The 18141-nt window shown below is 40.5% G+C and overlaps 1 protein-coding gene across 1 annotated transcript in view; it reads right to left on the bottom strand.

Moving 5' to 3' along the window:
- kcnk9 (potassium channel, subfamily K, member 9) overlaps nt 1–5473 on the bottom strand; it is a 53804-nt gene extending 48331 nt beyond the window's left edge. The window contains exon 1 of the mRNA XM_049602061.1: nt 4757–5473. Coding sequence (XP_049458018.1) covers nt 4757–5369 — 613 coding nt within the window. The 5' untranslated portion in view covers nt 5370–5473. The remainder of the gene's footprint in view (nt 1–4756) is intronic.
- Nucleotides 5474–18141: the final 12668 nt, after the last annotated feature.

The following is an 18141-nucleotide window of genomic DNA, read 5'->3' as shown; positions in this document are numbered from 1 at the left end:
GCTACATCTGCTGCTACTGTTATTACTACAGCTGCTGCTCCATCTACTAATACAGCTAAAACTAATGCTATTATTACAACTGCTATACTGCAGCATCAGCTACGCCTTACACTACTAATGCTACTAGGTACTACAGTACTATTACTATTAGGGTTACAGATACTTAAATCAATTTTGCCATCACTTCTACTGCTACATCTACAGGGATATTTACTATTGATGTGGCCACCACTCTTATTGCAGCTCGTGACACTTGAGCTGACTAAACATCTCTGAAGACGTTCGTCCAGCACAGTTGATACGAGCCTTTAAATCACTTCTGAAACTTAATTTGATTGACTGTCTTCATACACTTTCACTCTATTTTTTTCCATTATATTATTTGTCTTCCCCATAAAATATGATCGCATTGTTCTTTCTTGTCTTAACTAAGAAAGCTTTATTTTGTGAAAATAAGACTTCCTTCAACTTGTCAGCCGTCTCACACTGTTTTATCCTATGCTGTTAATACACTGGGATATCAAGTAAATCATAACTGAGAAAGCTGAAGTGGAAAAATAAGTTGAAGCTCTTCATATTTTTTGTGATCAGATGATCAGTGTGTACGGCTCTCTGTGCAGACGAACTGGTGTCTCCGTGGCGAGCTGTGTTGCTACACCTCTCCTGGGGTATTTGATCCTTCCTGTGATTTATTCTGCTGTAAAATATACACAACGGGCATTGAGCTCTACCTTCTGAAACTTAATTTGTCCCTACACTTTCACTCCTTTTTAATTTGAGTTTCCTTCCTGTGATTTGTTCTTTCTTGTCTTAACTAAGAAAGCTTTATTTTGTGAAAATAACTATGCTGTTAATACACTGGGATATCACAAATCATAACTGAGAAAGCTGAAGAGGAAAATAGTTGAAGCAGTCCAAATTGTTTTCCTGTATCTGAGCAGTGAGTTTCTTTACATGCTGACTTTGCTGACACATTTGAGTGGTCAAATATAGTTTCACAAACAGTTCATAGTTGACACAGTCCAAATTGTTTTCCTTATCTGGGCAGCAGAGTTTCATTTCGCACAAAGTTACTTTTGATTCTTTCACTTTTAGTGGTCGAAATAATTATTTGCACAAGAATAAATGCAATTTCATTACTTCTAAGAGGAAAATTTCCCTCTGAGGCATTAGCAGGTGAGTGTATGAGGTGATGAATCTTATGCTGTTTGCTGAACGGGATATTTGAGTACGGTCTTCCAAACATTGAGTGAACTCATCAAATCAAAGCTCCACTGCCGAAAGACATGGATGGCTGGGTCAAATACGACCTGCAAATAATTCTTAGCTTTGGATTTAACCTACCAGATGAAATGAGGCGGCTTTCTGGAGTCTGGATGGTCAGGCAAATCACAAAAAAAAGGTATCAAAGTGACATCAGGACACTTTCCTGTGATTGTCTTAACTTCATGGTCTGAGGCGTCAGAACATTTCATCTGTTCCAAAGCTACAATAATATCACTAAGAGCGCTGAACTTATCGTCACAGCAGGAATACACAGCACTGAGCATTTTATACAGTAAGCTTCACACTACAGGTATAGACAGTGTGGGTAAAGGACAGGCCTGGTAATTCTGTACTTTTGTTATAGCCAACAATTCCCATGAAAACTCCAAACTAACAATGTCAGTCCATCTTTCAATACTGTCCTCCTTCTCCAGCTGGTGTTTTGAACTCAGGGCCCTGACACACCAAGCTGACAGTTGGCCGCCCTAGTTTATGGTGTGTGTCCTGCACCGCTGGCACTAGTCAGCCTTTGTCACCTGGTAAATAGCCCGCTTAGCATACTGAATCACCATCAGAGCCGGCAGAGCCCATAGGTGAGAGAAATAATTCTGATTGGCGGTTCAGTTCAGCGCACAAAGAGAGAAAAGGAAGTGAGGAAAGCAAACAAAAGACTAAAGTCAAGCCGCCATGAGATCAAATGTATGTATCATGTTATACGAGGTAAGATTATTTTTTAGCCACTGAGCTCTTTATCAGAAATGGTTTTTAATTGTTTGTGTTGTTGTTTGTTTCGATGTCAGGTTGTGTTGTTGATGTGCTAACTGGCTAACTAGCATCTTGATTCCGTCCTGTCGGTTTTTCGGCTTCCCTTTTTGAAAGACGAGACTTCTGCCACCTAGTGGTGTGGAGAGTTATTTCCTCTCACACAGGTACAGAACGTACATGCTGGTTGGCCACTGGCTGTAGCCTTTGCGAGGTGTTCAAGTGCGACTTTTTAGCCGAGACACGGTCAACAGTTGGCCTGCAGTGTGTGGGGCTTCAACCCCGAAACCATGTGCTCCTACTGACAACATTAATCTTTAATAATCGTTCATGGATTTGTGGTTTCATTTTCAAAACAGACTAAATGATTTCCTAAACCCACTTGGTGCTGTAGTTTTAAGCAAATGTGACTCAAACTGGAGGAAACTGTGCCTTTGTTTGGACTGTTTACAGCTGCAGATTGATACACATTTGGTTAATATTTACAGTGGTAGAACAGTGTATGTAGACGGAGTCACAATGTAAAGTGTTGAGTAACAGCTGGTGCAATTGTGTGAATCATTGATAATTTTAATAGTGTCTGAACCACACTGGAGCTCTGTGGCTCTGAGGAATAAGATATATCAGGCTTTGGATACACGTTTTTAATAGGAGCAATTGATTGTTGGTTTATGGGGTTTGGTGACGATAACAAAAACTATAGAATATCACCCGACTTGTGTTTCAAGATGAGAAATTAGATTTTTGTTAACAGTGTTTTTCCAATTCCGATCTTTCTTAAAAGATGTCAAATGTTTGCAAAATGGCATCTAAATCATCAGACTGACGTCAGTGACTTGTGTTCTACAGGTGTTCTGAATTATTCACACACAAACGGCTCCATCACAAACTCCTTTTGTGAGTTTTTAATTACAATCTGCCTGAATTCATTCATTTATACAGCAATTTGGTGAAATTATAACAGAATATGCTCATATTATTATGAGGCAGTTCCTCTGGGAGTTCACAAACAATATTACCTCGCAGTAATTTTCCACAACATTGTAATTTGTATTTTGCAATCAGCAGGAGAAGTCGCCTGTTCTGACGGGGCTGTTTTTAACCTCCTTCTCTCCAATCTGCTGCCACCATGATGCAGTCACTATCATGAGATAATTCCTGACCTGTCGAACTTTTATTTTAACTTCTTATTGACAGATGCACGCATGGAAATAATGTTAATCCTGTGCATGCTGCAGGAAAACTCTGACTCCCCTCTGACTGTTCTTACTTCTGTTAAGGGAATGCTAATGCATTAACGCGCCCTGGTTCCTACAGAGGAGCCACAGCCCGCTGCGGTGAATGTAACCACTCCACACAACATGAATATTACAATGGCTCTTGTTGCTGTAGCCTAGAAACAACAGCGAATCCACCTTCGCCGCTCGGTGCAGCCGGCCCTGTTAAGTGTTGCCTGGCAAACTGGAGGACAGGCCTGGTGCATTAGTCCCCCCCCCCCCCCCCCCCAGATGAAAGTCCTCATCTTGAATAACACTATCTGACTTCCATAATGGAGAGAGCGCTTCTCTGTGACCTCTGCGGAGAGGGAAGTTAATTTTTAAATGTTCTGCCACTTAATCTAAAGTCAGCTGATTGAAAGGATGACTTTTAACTCGTTTTGGTATGATAGAATGAATTCAATTAAGTCCAATTCGTTTTCGCTGAAGCTTCATTCGGTGTTGTGGTGATTAAAAATGCGGAATGGATGTGGTTTGATTGTGGAGCGTAAACAAAGAGAAACTCAGCGCACCCTCCTGCTGGAATTAAAGCTTTGTGACGCAAATGTATCATCGCAAGTCGCGTCAAACTGATGTAATGGGTGTCTCCTTTCAGGGGGGATCACAGAAAATTAATGCATCCATGAAAACTGGATTAATTTGTCCTCTCAGGGTTTTGCAGTCACTTATTGTTGTAAAGCTCTTTGATCACCTCATGCAAACCCAACCTGAGGAGTAGACATTAAAATACAGTTTTTAAATGTCAAAGGTGAGCCAGGATCAGCAGAGGTGGCGTCACATCTCACTTGCTGAACTCTGTCGTCCTGCCTGCGGCTCGACTCAGAGGATCTGTCCTTTCAGCACCACAGCTCTCCTCTCCTCTCCTCTCCTCTCCTCTCCTCTCCTCTCCTCTCCATCAGTCCCGTTCACACAGCCTCGTCATCCACCTGCACAGCTCCACATCTCCCCTCCTGCAAGCTCTGGGAGGAAATCTCGGCGTGTCTAACACCCTCGACTCCTCACACTGTCAGACTTTGAGCTGCGTCTTGGTGACGCACCGGCAAAGTTGAATCATAACGTACTACAGCGGCACCAGCGGAAATGATACGTGTGTTTAAAGTCTTGTGAGTGCGCTACGTCATTCGTCTGTGTTATTTAGAGGGAATCTAAATATCCCCGTGTTGTCTGACACAGAGCTCCTCTGAGTACAGGTCCCCTCAGACCAGCGAGTGACTGCTGCAACATGTTGCTTAAAACTTTATCTTAAGACTCAGTTTGACTGCTCTGAATATGAACATGTGCTTTCGCGTAATTGCCCCACAGGCCGGTTTATTGCCTTGGAAATGTAACTGTGCTCATAATAAACCATGTCCTGTTGCGCAACTGTGACAATACGCTGAGAGGCACCTGTAATGAATATGGGGCTCGGTTTCACTGGTGTCAGAGACTGGGACTCACCAAAAGAGACTTACCTATGGTGGTTATCACCGTGATGGCAAAGTAAAATGACCCTGCAAATTTCCACTGCACCCCGGCTCTGTGGGGCTCTGCCTCCATGATGATGGTCTCCAGTTTGCGGTAATCATCCTCGCTGATGTTATATTTCCCCTGGAGACGCCTCTCCTCGGCCTCCAGCTGCTCTTTTTCCCGCATCTCGAAGTCGGACTCCAGGGCGTCAAAGACGGCGGCCCCGACGAGCAGGTATGTAAACGTGCAAATGATCAGGGACAAGGTCCGCACGTTTTGCCGCTTCATGGCCAACAGGAAGCGGCGACCGAGGGGCTCATGTCCCCTCGGATTCCCCGGGAAGGCGCAGCAGGCGTGGGGAAAGCCGTGTGGACAGCGCCTGGAGGCGGAGGCGCAGAAAGGTGCGCTCCGGTGACGGTGACAGCGGTGGACGCCGGAGTCGGAGCAGCGGTGGAAGTCCCCCGCCTTGTGGTGATCCCTGTGACAGACCCCCAGATCCTGCTCCTGGTTTGCGGAGAGACACAAGAGACTGCTCGATCGCCTGGACCAGGAGCCCTGCAGCCGAAAGACCCTGCGCAAGACCTGCCCAAACCAAGTCCTCCCGGTGCGCAGTGCCATCAACAAGCTGCTTCCAAGATCGCCTGTTGGTCTCTTTTCTCCTCAAGTGAAGTGATGATCTGAATAAACTCTTCCAATCAAATAAATGATGTGTTGATAGATCCCCGTTTCTCTCTTCCCTTTGATGCTCCACTCACTTTGTCTGTGATGTGGTTTAAAATGTCCTACAACTGGGCATCTTTCCGCTCGTCTCTAAGTTTCAGCTGAACACCAACCTGTTCATTGTAACCTCATCAGCAGTCAGGCTATTTTTAGCAGCCATTCCTCACACACCAAAAAATCCTGTTTCTGTGAAATCCTTAAATGTTCCTTGCAAACAGCGGACATCCTCATCAGAAATGTGCTGAGTCGCCGATATGACGGGAGGGTCACAGAGTATCGCAGAGGAACATCAAGTTGGGAAATGTTACTCACACAGTGCGCAGATGAAACATTCTCACAGCCTTATTCCCCTGTTCACTTGCTTCATTCCTGGATCAACTCACCACTTGTTGGAGGAATAAAAAAATATTCCAAGCACGCAACAAATCCTCGTCGACAACAGGTTCCATCGCAAAGAAGACTTTCCCCAAATGAAGATCTTTTTAAGGATGCGCAGAGGTGAAGAGAAAAAGCAGATACTTTAGAGATCGAATAAAAGGCTACAGCGCGCTCCGTGCCTGCAGTGGCACTCATGCTCCGTTGCGCACATCCAGACCTCCTCTCTCCTACTGTCTGCTGATGAGTTTATGCTGATTTAGAAAAAAATAAAAAAGAATACATGTGTTTCCCTCGTCGTGTGGGGGCCTCTGACTTAACCATGCGTGTCACGAACTGCTTGTATTTTGAAGGCTCCACATTTTATGTCTCCACACACTCCAGTCTCTAATCGGTGGGCGTTGCTCCTCCTGTCTCTGTGTTTTTCTCTTTTTTTCCAAGTGTCACGATTCATCCAGTTTCTGGCCTGAGGATCTGCCTGCTCCTGGAGGCTTCCTCCTCGGGAGGAAAAATAAAAATCAGCTGGGGCACATCTGACTGCATTCCCCCACCGTCTCCACGCCGCGCGACCTCCCACAGTGACCACTCCTACTCATTATATGGACAGAGAGGGTTTACTGAGTTGACTCAGGTGGACACATTAGTGCTTTTAACATTCCGGCAGCAGTGAGGAGATGCGCGCTCCAATCCGAGCTCGGCTGCTCAGCCTGCCGCTGCTGCGCTGTCCGAGGTGCTGGAGGCTGACAGACAGGAGCACCGCTGCGCACAGAGCAGTCCGAGTTATTGCACACTCTCTGAGGACGCATGCAACAGGGAGAGATAAATATAAATAGATTTTTATACACAATACACCCTGAAATAATGTCTGATTACCACCTGGGCAGAGCAGGCAACAAATCCAGACCCTCAAGGGCCCAAAAAATAACTTTATTTGATTCAATGCAAAACTGTTAATCCTGCATGTATGCACAGCTAAAGAACAACATAAACCTCACTAAGATAAAACCTGATTATGATCTAATCTTGAAGCTACAAAGAACCCCCCAAACCCCCATTACAGGCCTTTATTTTCTCCGTTTATGTTTAACAATGCTGCTGATGATGATGAGTCATGCTCCTATCTTGTGATTCCAACAACCCTAAATTATTTATTATTCATTCTTGTAGTCTAAGAGTTTTAATTTTAGAGTTTTTGAGGTGTTATTTCTTATCTTGATTATATTGCATCCGTGTTGGAGGAATGATATTAAACTTTTATGTTGGACTCAACCTGAAATTTATAGTTTGTGTGAGTATATAATGAAGGAAACCTCCCAGCATGCACTGGAGCAACAGACTGATGGACACAGTTCATTGTATGTGTGTTTCTCCAGTGGTGTTATTGTGATTTACACATTGTTCTACAATGTTTCCACAGTTCTAATGTTGTTGTATTATTATTTATTAGGTTAAATGGAGATAGACCGTGATGATGTTGATGACTTATTCTCCAGTGAGCACTGAAACACTAGTGGAATGGACGGGTTATTAAACCAAGAGTTAAGGGCAAAACACCTGCTGTTTTATTTCTATTTTTATTATATCAGGATTTCATTGATAGCAGACAGTAGAGTGATGACAGGAAACAAACAATGGGGTATGAGCAACAGAGGTTACTGGCCAGCCACAAAGCGGGGATGTTGCAGTTCATTGTCAGTGTTTTCATACAGTTTGAATAATTATTTCTCCATACTCTGCAAAAATGCTCTCCCTTGACCTAAAAAGTCAGTTTCAGTTGTGGGAATGGAAATATGTTGATTCAAGTTAAATATTTAGTGTGAAACATTTACTCATTATCACTATAAAAAGGGATTCATGGTTGGTGGAAGATGCTTTTCAGCATTAAAAATAATATGCTTGTTACATACATGTTTTAGTTTGACCACTCAGTATTAACACAACTTTGGATAAATATAAAGTTTATTCAACTTAAGTAAGTTTTCTGAGGTCAAAGCAAATCATATTGGTTGTACTTGAATTAATTGAGTTTGTCAGATTATAAAATACTCATAGGATTTACTCTACAAGGCCAAAGGTGGAACTATACTTAAAAAGATGCATGTAAATTGTTACCATATTATTATTATTATGTTTTTTTTTAAGTTGAACCAATGGATTCTCTTTTTTTTAGATGTACCTGTACTAATCTGTACATTATTTTAAATAAGTAAATCAATATGATACATTTGAGTGTGCATTTGTTTAATTAATTAAATAATGAATTAACCGTTACAAGCAACTACAAATAAAAAAAGGGAAAAATGCCAGCACTCGCAAATGTCCTTTTGGTAAATTTAATAAACCAACCTGGTTTCGACAGAAAGTCTTCTGACTTTCTGTCGAAACGTCTGTGTTTCTGGTACTGCCACCCAAGTTGGTTTATTAAATTTGCAAGTGCTGGCATTTTTCACTGTTTTTGGCCATGCACCTTTCGAGGGGATTTATTTTGAGAGTGCTTGCTTCTTTCCAACGTGATTTTAAGCAACTACAAATACACAAAACAAAAGCTAAAAGAATCTATTGATGGTGTACCATTTGTTGAAACTTACTCACAACTTCTACTCTTCAACCTCATCCTTTGCGATAAATATAATTCTTCTGTTGACAAGTCCTCCATTATACTATTTGTCAAGACGCCTATAAATGGTCCCACAGATTTTCCCAGTTTTGCAAAAGTACATTTTTTCATAGAAGGTGAGCGCTTTATTATTATTCTCACTTTATATCCAGAAAATGACCCATATTTCTTTCAGTACGTTGGGATAATGCTGGAATAGATTGTGCCAAATTAGACACAAACATAACTACATCATCTGCATATTAAGTCAACCTACTATATGAGCTTTGTAATTCAAGTCCAGAAATGTTTGACTGAGATTTGGTAGCTACTGTGCAGCAAGCGCTTCTATTGCTAAATAAATAGTGATGATCAAAGACTGCAGTAAAGGAACAGACATGACGTTATTGGTTTGAGCTCAAGCTGAGGGGTTAGTTTGTCAAATCTTTATACATTAACAAAGATTTCCTTAAAGCCAAAATATGTTAGGGCCTAAAGACAATAAATAAATAAATTTAATTATTAATTTAAATTTATTTTATTAATATCTATAAGAAGTCCATCTGGACCTGCTACCTTTTCTGTCTTCATAGAGGTTATAGCCTCTGAACGCTCAGCCATGTCCAGTGGGACGTCCACCTCAGAGTGGTCCTCTAAATGATCACAAACCTTCCTGTGTCAATGGATCTAAAGGCGGCCCTGAAGACTAAAGGTTTTCATTATATATTCTACAGATGGTGTTTCCTCAGCGTTCCGTAGGGTCAGAAAACATTTCTCCTTGTGGCACCTCCATTTCATTAATTGTTCTCTGGTTCTGGAAGCCTCTAACACGCCAGGCTGAAAGTTTCTCTGCTTTTTCCCTTCGGTCCTTTTTAAGACTTTTTCATTCCATCTAAATTTGCAAAAACATTGTGGGAAGAAACTTCATTAAGCTGAGTTCTTAAATTCTCTAACTTTCTTCTTGTTACTAAGAAATCACAGATTCCTTCAGCTGAAACCTGAATATATGTTCTTTTTTGCTTGCTTAATTCTTTATATGAGCTTAAAACCCCACTAATTTCAAAGTAAAGATCTTAATGGGATTCTATGAAGTTAGAAAATCAGATCATGTAAGCATTTGGTATTGAACTGCCATCAGATTGGTCCTTTAAATAGACTGTTCAATTTATACTTAACCATTAATATTGAGTGATCCGAGTTTACCATAAGTAATTAGTGCAGTTATTAACAGGCAAAAAAAACTTCAGATATCAGAAAAACATCTGAAATCTCAACAGTGATGCTCGGCTGTTCAAGTGCAGAGAAAAGCTGTGAATCCTCTTTTTAAACCACAGCTGGAAATCATACTTTGGTCTCATAGAAGCCCAACCTTGATATTTCTAAACTCACATTGAACTTATTAGGTCAGGACAAAGCAGAAGCTGTTTGTGTGTTGAGAAAATCCTCCTGAATAGATGTAAAGTGTCCACAGTTAGGGCCAGCTCATTACAGCTTATTAGACAGTAACACGCTGAACAGGTACAGGGGGAAATGGAGGAATAAGCCATAAAGGTTTCTCATACTCATTATTTTAAGTACCAATGAAAACTGGAAATAACATCCACATATTGAACAAGACCACATTATACATATTTAATGCCAGACTCTTAGAAATAAGGATTCAAAAAGGATTCATCCTGAAGAACTTAGGGTCTACCTTGAATCATTTGCGTCAAGGGTTGTTTGTGAGACTTGAGGCCCTGACGCACCAAGCCGATGGTCGGCCGTCGGTGAGCGTCTGTCAGCCTAGTTTTTGTGGTGTGTCCCGCACCATTGGCACTTTGGCATCGGCGGCTTTTCGGCGGATTGAGCATGTTGAATCAGCGGCGGAGCTTGTCCGTGAGAGAGATCACTCTGATTGGCTGTTCAGGTTTTATTCCCTCGCCCCTGTAGCTAGTGAATCTGCCTGTAGTGAAACCGGGGCTAACCAGTGCTTCCTCCTCAGGCTCCACTTCACTCAGCTGCCCCACAGACCTGCTGCTTCTTCCCACTTTAACCTGAATAACAAACCGGAGCTAGCTGGGAGCGGCTAGCGTAGCTCTCCATTTGGATCCAACCGGAGCACCGAGCCCTGATTTGTTATTCAGGTTAAAGTGGGAAGAAGCAGTGGGTTTATCGGGCAGCTGAGTGAAGTGGAGCCTGCGGAGGAAACACCGGGACCGTCTGGATGTAATAGTCCGTGGAGGTGCTGCGGTGCTCGGCTGCACAGATAGGAAACCCCTCGGCTGACAGGATGTACCACTCTGTCACTCTGCTCTCTCTCACGCACGCACAGAACGTACGTGCCACTTGGCCGTTGGATGTAGTCCGTGTAGTGTGTTCAAATGCAACTGACACAGGGCGACGTGAGGCGACGTAGATGACGCAACAGTTGGCTTTCGTCGCCGCTAGTTCTTTGATGTCGGTTTGGTGTGTTTGCACCTTTAAGGTTTCATTAAGAACCTTTTTCATCAAAGGAACCCTTTATGGAAGAAAGAGTTCTTGAAGGATTATTGAAAGCATGGTTGTTTAAAAAGTCCCCATCTGTGCAGATGTGTCTGGAATCCCCTTAATCAATTCATTTTACATGTGTTCTGCCATTGTTGATGTCTTTACCATGATTTCATGGCGTTCAACACCACATGGCATTTTGTATTCAGTTCTAATTTGAAACCACAGATTTTCTGTTCCCACAGCACATTGTCAACATTATTAATGTTTGGTCATGGCCTTTCCATGTCCAGATGTGACATGCAAGGTACCCTGGGTGTGTTGGTTGTTGACGTTCTGGGAGACTACATAGGTACAACACCGCAAATTGATGTTTTTTTTTGTCCTTCAACAACAAACACACGTGGTTGGCTTTTGGAAAAAAGAACAAGGTCTGGCTTTACAATCTTATGGGATGCAAACACTGGCCTCCCAGGTGACAGTCGGTGTTTGTTGGACCCATCCATCACCCCTCCAACCTGCCCTTCTTGGACTTTCGCTGCCTTAACTTTTGTTCCTTCCCCCTGATGATGATGATGCTGCTGGGCACCATTTAATTTTAACAGCTGGATGGTATTATTACATTAAAGGACAGCTTTTTTCATCAGTGTCTGACGCTGGGTGTCACTAACCAAGCGTTAGATTTTGATGACTTCAGAGTGAGACCGGGCTGGTTCCTAACCCCACTGCACCTCTGAAATATAAAGGCTATAGTAGTAGTGACTTCACGAAAGCTGCTGGATGTAGTTCCTTTGGCCCCTATTTTACCTGTTTAATGATGATTGGTGGGCTGGAAGCATGAGGAAACGACATTCTAAGGGTGCTAACAAGAACCCACCTGGGCGTTTTATCAAGAACCATTTTATATTCCGAGGGTTTCATCTAGAACCCACTCAGTGGCGCTCTAAAAATAGGAATTAATGACACTATCCATAGATCTCTTTCCCACTAATCATGGTTTTACTTAAGGGTACTCCATAATGTTGTAAAAAATTAAAGGTATGTGACAGGAGAACAATAGGTGATTGGGTACCCTATACATTGCCCCCACATTTGGAGAACCTTGTGTTGAGTTTGTAAATGAATCGCTTTTCTTTTTTACACTTCCACTCTGACTCCTTCAGTTATTTGATTGTTGTGTCTTCTTTTGTCTCCCGTTGTAAACATAACATCTGCATAGAGCCCCCAGAGAGGGTTCTGACTGAAGCTACTACATCATACAAGGGTTCCCTGAAGAACCTCTCATATGTGGTTCTGGGTAAAACCCTTTATGTTGGGTGCTCATGAAACCGTCTAAAAGGATTCTCCTGTGAGGACAAGCAGAATAACCATTTATGGTTCTAGTTAGCGCCTGTGTTTCTAACAGTGCTGTTGATAGTCTCCATGGTCCCTTACCCTTCAACCTAATGCAAATGTTCTGCTACTTTTCTCACTTTCACTGGGAGATAATTAGAGAATAAATCCATAAAATCATATCCTGGACTGTCCTGCAGGGCCGAAACCTCAGCTACTGTTTTCAAATGCATTATCCAGTATGTTCATTTCACTTAATACTTCTTATATTATTGCCTGGAACAAAGATAAAAATCCTGAGTCTGATATTAAGGGAACTGAGTTGGTGACATCCCATGAGATAAAAGGAGAAAAGAAATGTGTTTTATTATTTGGTTCATTTAAGTCTGGACTTCCTGTTGTTGAATTGTTGTTTTTTTATTGTCACATCCGTACTGCCTTTTTTACATCCAAAATGAAGAGAGCAGATGTAAAGGCTTTTAGTAACTCCTGAATTACTAATGATTTGTTTGTTATTGTTTCCACACACACCGATGTCATTTCCACTCCTGGAAGCTTTTAAAGGTTCTCCACAAAGGATGTGAGAGATCCTTTTTTCCCATCAGGTTAATTTTAGGTTTCACTACAAATAGTCCATCTTCTCAATGAAATCACACTGTAAACACAAACAGGAACAAGCTCATCTCATTTGGAAGTTGAGTGCATATAGCAGCCAGAAAGTCGACCGCAGTGTTTCATAAATGCAGCCATTTAAGAGTCTAAACAGCTCCGCTAATCAACAGCGCCTGGATCTGTAGTCGCTCTATATTTAGCTCCCCTTTCTCACATCTCAAGTTCCTGCTCAGCCCACCTACAGAACTCCTAATGCATTTCTGGAGAAGCTCGGAGAGAAAAGTTTAATAATGGCAACTGCTTAGATTAGTCTCCATGGTAATGACACCAAATTTACAGTGCGATCACAGACCTGCACAGACACAGACGCATCCTTTCTGAAGGCTGCATGACGGCACTGTTTCTCTGTATGATCTAAACTGACAGCAGAGACATCAGACATGCACAATTAGGGAATGATGTATGAGAGAAGTTGAAGCTTCAGCCCAGCTGGATGAGCTGACTGGCAGCTGAGTGCTTCTCTGTTCACGTGGCACCAGGAAACACCGGCCAAAGTCTGGAGATAAATCCTAGTCTCCTAACTGATTTGTACTGTGTGTTCTGTGGCAAGGTATCATACATCAAACACATCGACCCCAGGAACACTAACAAGGTGTCTGTGACGGGTTGCTTCCCAGCAAACAATATAAATCAACAAAATCAATACATGCAGAATTCAGAAACTATTCCAATAAATAGGACATTAGCTCCTTTGTTACTTCAAATTAGAATCTATTTCTATGTGATTCCTTCATTGGACAACAATCAGTGATATAACTGAGCATAACTACATGTCTTTGTGTCATTTTAACAAGCTTTCCCATGATGCCCCATTGGCATTTTACATATTTATTGATGTTTCTGTATTACATAATGGGAAATCAAACTACTTTCAAAGCAGGATTGATTTTGGGGTTTTGATTTTTTAAAGGAGACATCATGTGGGTTAGCAACGATATATATATATAAATACATACATATATATGTGTGTGTGTGTGTGTGTATGTATGTATGTGTAACACAGACAATTGTGCAGCATTAATGTGTGTAACAACATTAAATGTACATTTGTGATGTTAAGTATTAAAATTACACAAAATTTGTTTCAGTTGTTATTACGTGACACACTTAGGCCTCCACAATCAATATGTGAAATGTTTGATACTCAGTTTCTGCACCCCTACATTCACCTTTGGGAGTACCCCACCTATAAAGGGGTGTCTCCCGTCTTACAACCTCCCCTTTTGCTGTTGTACTTAACGGGAGAGGTAAGCCACATTGCTCTCGTAGTAATGTCTGTGTTTTAGCATTGTTATGCTAAATCAAATCAAACTTCATTAACATAGCACTTTTCATACATTAAAAATGCAACACAAAGTGCTCCACAAAATAACATGCTATGTTAAGTTTATTTTATGTTAACATAATCTTGTGTTGCTTGATTTGTGTAGGGGCTGGAGTTTTGTTTTTGCCACTCAGTGTTGGGTATGTTTTCTGTGGTTTTATTGTGCGTATTTGAATGTAACATCCTTTTGATGTTGTACTCCTTGGGAGAGGGGCTCAAGTTTGGATGGTTGTGTATGACAGAGGATGTTGTTTCTGCCACCTGTTGTCTGGAGAAGAATAAACAGAGATAGATATCCACAGTCTGGCCTCTTTATATCTACACAATGCAGACATCACTTGAGTCCACAGGTTACATATATAGGAGGTATAACACACTGATTGACTGAATTATGCATAAATGGCCTGAGCAGAAAACATCAACGAGCAGAAAAAAATCCCATGGTATTATATGATGTAAAAATGTGCTTAAAAAAAAAAAAAAAGTCATGGTATAGTATGTCATGAAAGTGTTCCAAGACAAGTCATAGTATACTAAGCATAACATGTCATGAAATCATGCTAAAACAGTCATAGTATAGTATTTTGTCAAATACTACTAAAAACAGTAATATTACAATTCATGGCAAAATTGTGCTTAAAAAAATGTCACAATATAGTTTGTCGTCATGAAAAAACGTCATAGGACATTATGTCATCCAAAATCACGAACAAACATCATAGTATAGCATGTTGTCCAAAATCACAAAAAAACGTCATACTATAGCATGTTGTCCAAAATCATGAAAAAAAGTCATAGTATAGTATGTCGTCCAAAATCATGAAAAAACATCATAGTATAGTATGTTGTCCAAAATCATGAAAAAAAGTCATAGTATAGTATGTCGTCCAAAATCACAAAAAAACGTCATACTATAGCATGTTGTCCAAAATCATGAAAAAAAGTCATAGTATAGTATGTTGTCCAAAATCATGAAAAAAAGTCATAGTATAGTATGTTGTCCAAAATCATGAAAAAACATCATAGTATAGTATGTTGTCCAAAATCATGAAAAAACATCATAGTATAGTATGTCGTCCAAAATCATGAAAAAAAGTCATAGTATAGCATGTCGTCCAAAATCATGAAAAACATCATAGTATAGTATGTTGTCCAAAATCATGAAAAAAGTCATAGTATAGTATGTTGTCCAAAATCATGAAAAAAAGTCATAGTATAGCATGTCGTCCAAAATCATGAAAAACAGTCATAGTATAGTATGTTGTCCAAAATCATGAAAAAACATCATAGTATAGTATGTCGTCCAAAATCATGAAAAAAAGTCATAGTATAGTATGTCGTCCAAAATCATGAAAAAACATCATAGTATAGTATGTCGTCCAAAATCATGAAAAAACGTCATAGTATAGTATGTTGTCCAAAATCATGAAAAAAAGTCATAGTATAGTATGTCGTCCAAAATCACGGAAAAACGTCATAGTATAGTATGTCGTCCAAAATCACGAACAAACATCATAGTATAGTATGTCGTCCAAAATCACGGAAAAACGTCATACTATAGTATGTCGTCCAAAATCATGAAAAAACATCATAGTATAGCATGTCGTCCAAAATCATGAGAAAAAGTCATAGTATAGTATGTCGTCCAAAATCATGAAAAAACATCATAGTATAGTATGTCGTCCAAAATCACGGAAAAACATCATAGTATAGTATGTCGTCCAAAATCATGAAAAAACGTCATAGTATAGTATGTCGTCCAAAATCATGAAAAAAAGTCATAGTATAGTATGTCGTCCAAAATCATGAAAAAAAAGTCATAGTATAGTATGTCGTCCAAAATCATGAAAAAAAGTCATAGTATATTATGTTGCCCAGAATCATGAAAAAAAAGTCATAGTATATTATGTCGCCCAAAATCATGAAAAAAAAGTCATAGTATAGTATGTCGCCCAAAATCATGAAAAAAAAGTCATAGTATAGTATGTCGCCCAAAATCATGAAAAAACGTCATAGTATAGTATGTCGTCCAAAATCATGAAAAAAAGTCATAGTATAGTATGTCGCCCAAAATCATGAAAAAACATCATAGTATAGTATGTCGTCCAAAATCATGAAAAAACGTCATAGTATAGTATGTCGCCCAAAATCATGAAAAAACATCATAGTATAGTATGTCGCCCAAAATCATGAAAAAAAAGTCATAGTATAGTATGTCGTCCAAAATCATGAAAAAAAAGTCATACTATAGCATGTCGTCCAAAATTGTGGAAAAATAGTCATAGTATACTATGTTGTAAAATCCTGCTGAAAACAGTCGTAGTATAGTATGTCGTAAAAATAAAACTCACAGTACAGTATATTGTAAATCAGCTAAAAATAGGCATAGTATAGAATGTTGTAAAAATAAAAACGGCTATCTCATAATATGCTGTTAGAAATGTTCATAAAACAGTCATAGTATAGTATGTTGTAACAATGTGCTAAAACAGTCATGTGTAAAGGACTAAGTAATAGATGCAGAAGGACAAAAGTGCAAAAAATGCTTTATTAAAGTTGCAACATTTGATAACAAATGAAATCAGTGAATTAATCCTAACACTTGCTATGATACTAGAAAAAATAGGTTCAACTTAGCACAACATAACCAAAGAGACATAAGCTCCAAAGGCACACAGGGAGATGAAATACACACATGGGCCCGCCCAAACTCACTTAAAGACATAATAGATTAGACAAAGGACATTATGTACAAAGAATTTAGCTTCCAGCAAACGATAACAAATCCAATTTTTAGAGAATTGCTAAATTCAGGTCCCCCCTTCAGTCCCAGGCTTCAGGCCTTTTGCCAGAGGAGCTCACTAACATCAGAGACAAAGTAAGACTACTTGGCAATAAAAAACCATGTGACAGAATGTTAACCATCTTCTGTGCATCCATTAGAAGCCAAACTGACATAAAGTGCAATATGTGAACACAAAAGACCATAGATATGAAAAAATACTAACACTGGTGGACAGCAGTTAATAAGGCCTTGTCTCTGACAAAGTTACAGTCCAGTAGGTTTACTTTATACAGCCCAATATCACAAATTCGCCTCAGGGGACTTTACAATCTCTAGACCTTTGCTTTGGATAAGGAAAACCTCCACCCCAAAAAAACATTTAACAGGGAAAAGGGAAAGAGGAGGGTCCCATAGATGTGTGAGCAGAGCAGACCAACATAATAACAGTTACAATATAGACAATCTTGGACATCCAGAGGGAGCTCGGAGTAGAGCCGCTGCTCCTTTACGTTGAAGGGGTCAGTTGAGGTGGTTTGGACATCTGATCAGGATTCTCCCGGTCGCCTTCCGTTAGAGGTTTTCCAGACATGTCCCACTGGTAGGAGGCCCCGGGGCAGACCCAGAACACACTGGAGGAATCACATATATCGTCTGGACTGGGAACGCCTTGGGGTCCCCCAGGAGGAGCTGTAAAGTGTTGCTGGAAAGAGGTGTCTGGAATACTCTGCTTAGCCTGCTGCCCCCATGACCTGGCTTTGGATAAGCAGGATGGATCCAGGAAGATGTTTGGCAGTTTCCAGGTGTTGCCAATAGCTACAACATCCTCTCAAGACGGTTAAAAGAATGCATCATACCTAGTAGGTCAACCACACCTCCCCAGTCAGGTAAAAGTTTCTGTCCTTTTCTCGCTCAGAGTTGCTCTGAGAGCTTTCCTAGGTCACTCCTGAGCTAGGACTCCTCACTAAATTTTTTTTTGGCTAAGTCAGGAGCTCTCTGAGAGGATTCTCAGACTGTTTGTGAATACGGCCCCAGATTTCAGGTCTGCTGCGTAGCTGAATGAAAACGATCTTGTTGATATCTTTTATGTGCTGATCCAAAGAAAGGGTTAAAGTGGACA

The sequence above is a fragment of the Epinephelus fuscoguttatus genome, linkage group LG17 (genome assembly GCF_011397635.1).
Source record: "Epinephelus fuscoguttatus linkage group LG17, E.fuscoguttatus.final_Chr_v1".
NCBI lineage: Eukaryota > Metazoa > Chordata > Actinopteri > Perciformes > Serranidae > Epinephelus > Epinephelus fuscoguttatus.
Note: the sequence above shows the minus strand (reverse complement) of the source record. Positions and strands in the feature narration are given on the sequence as shown.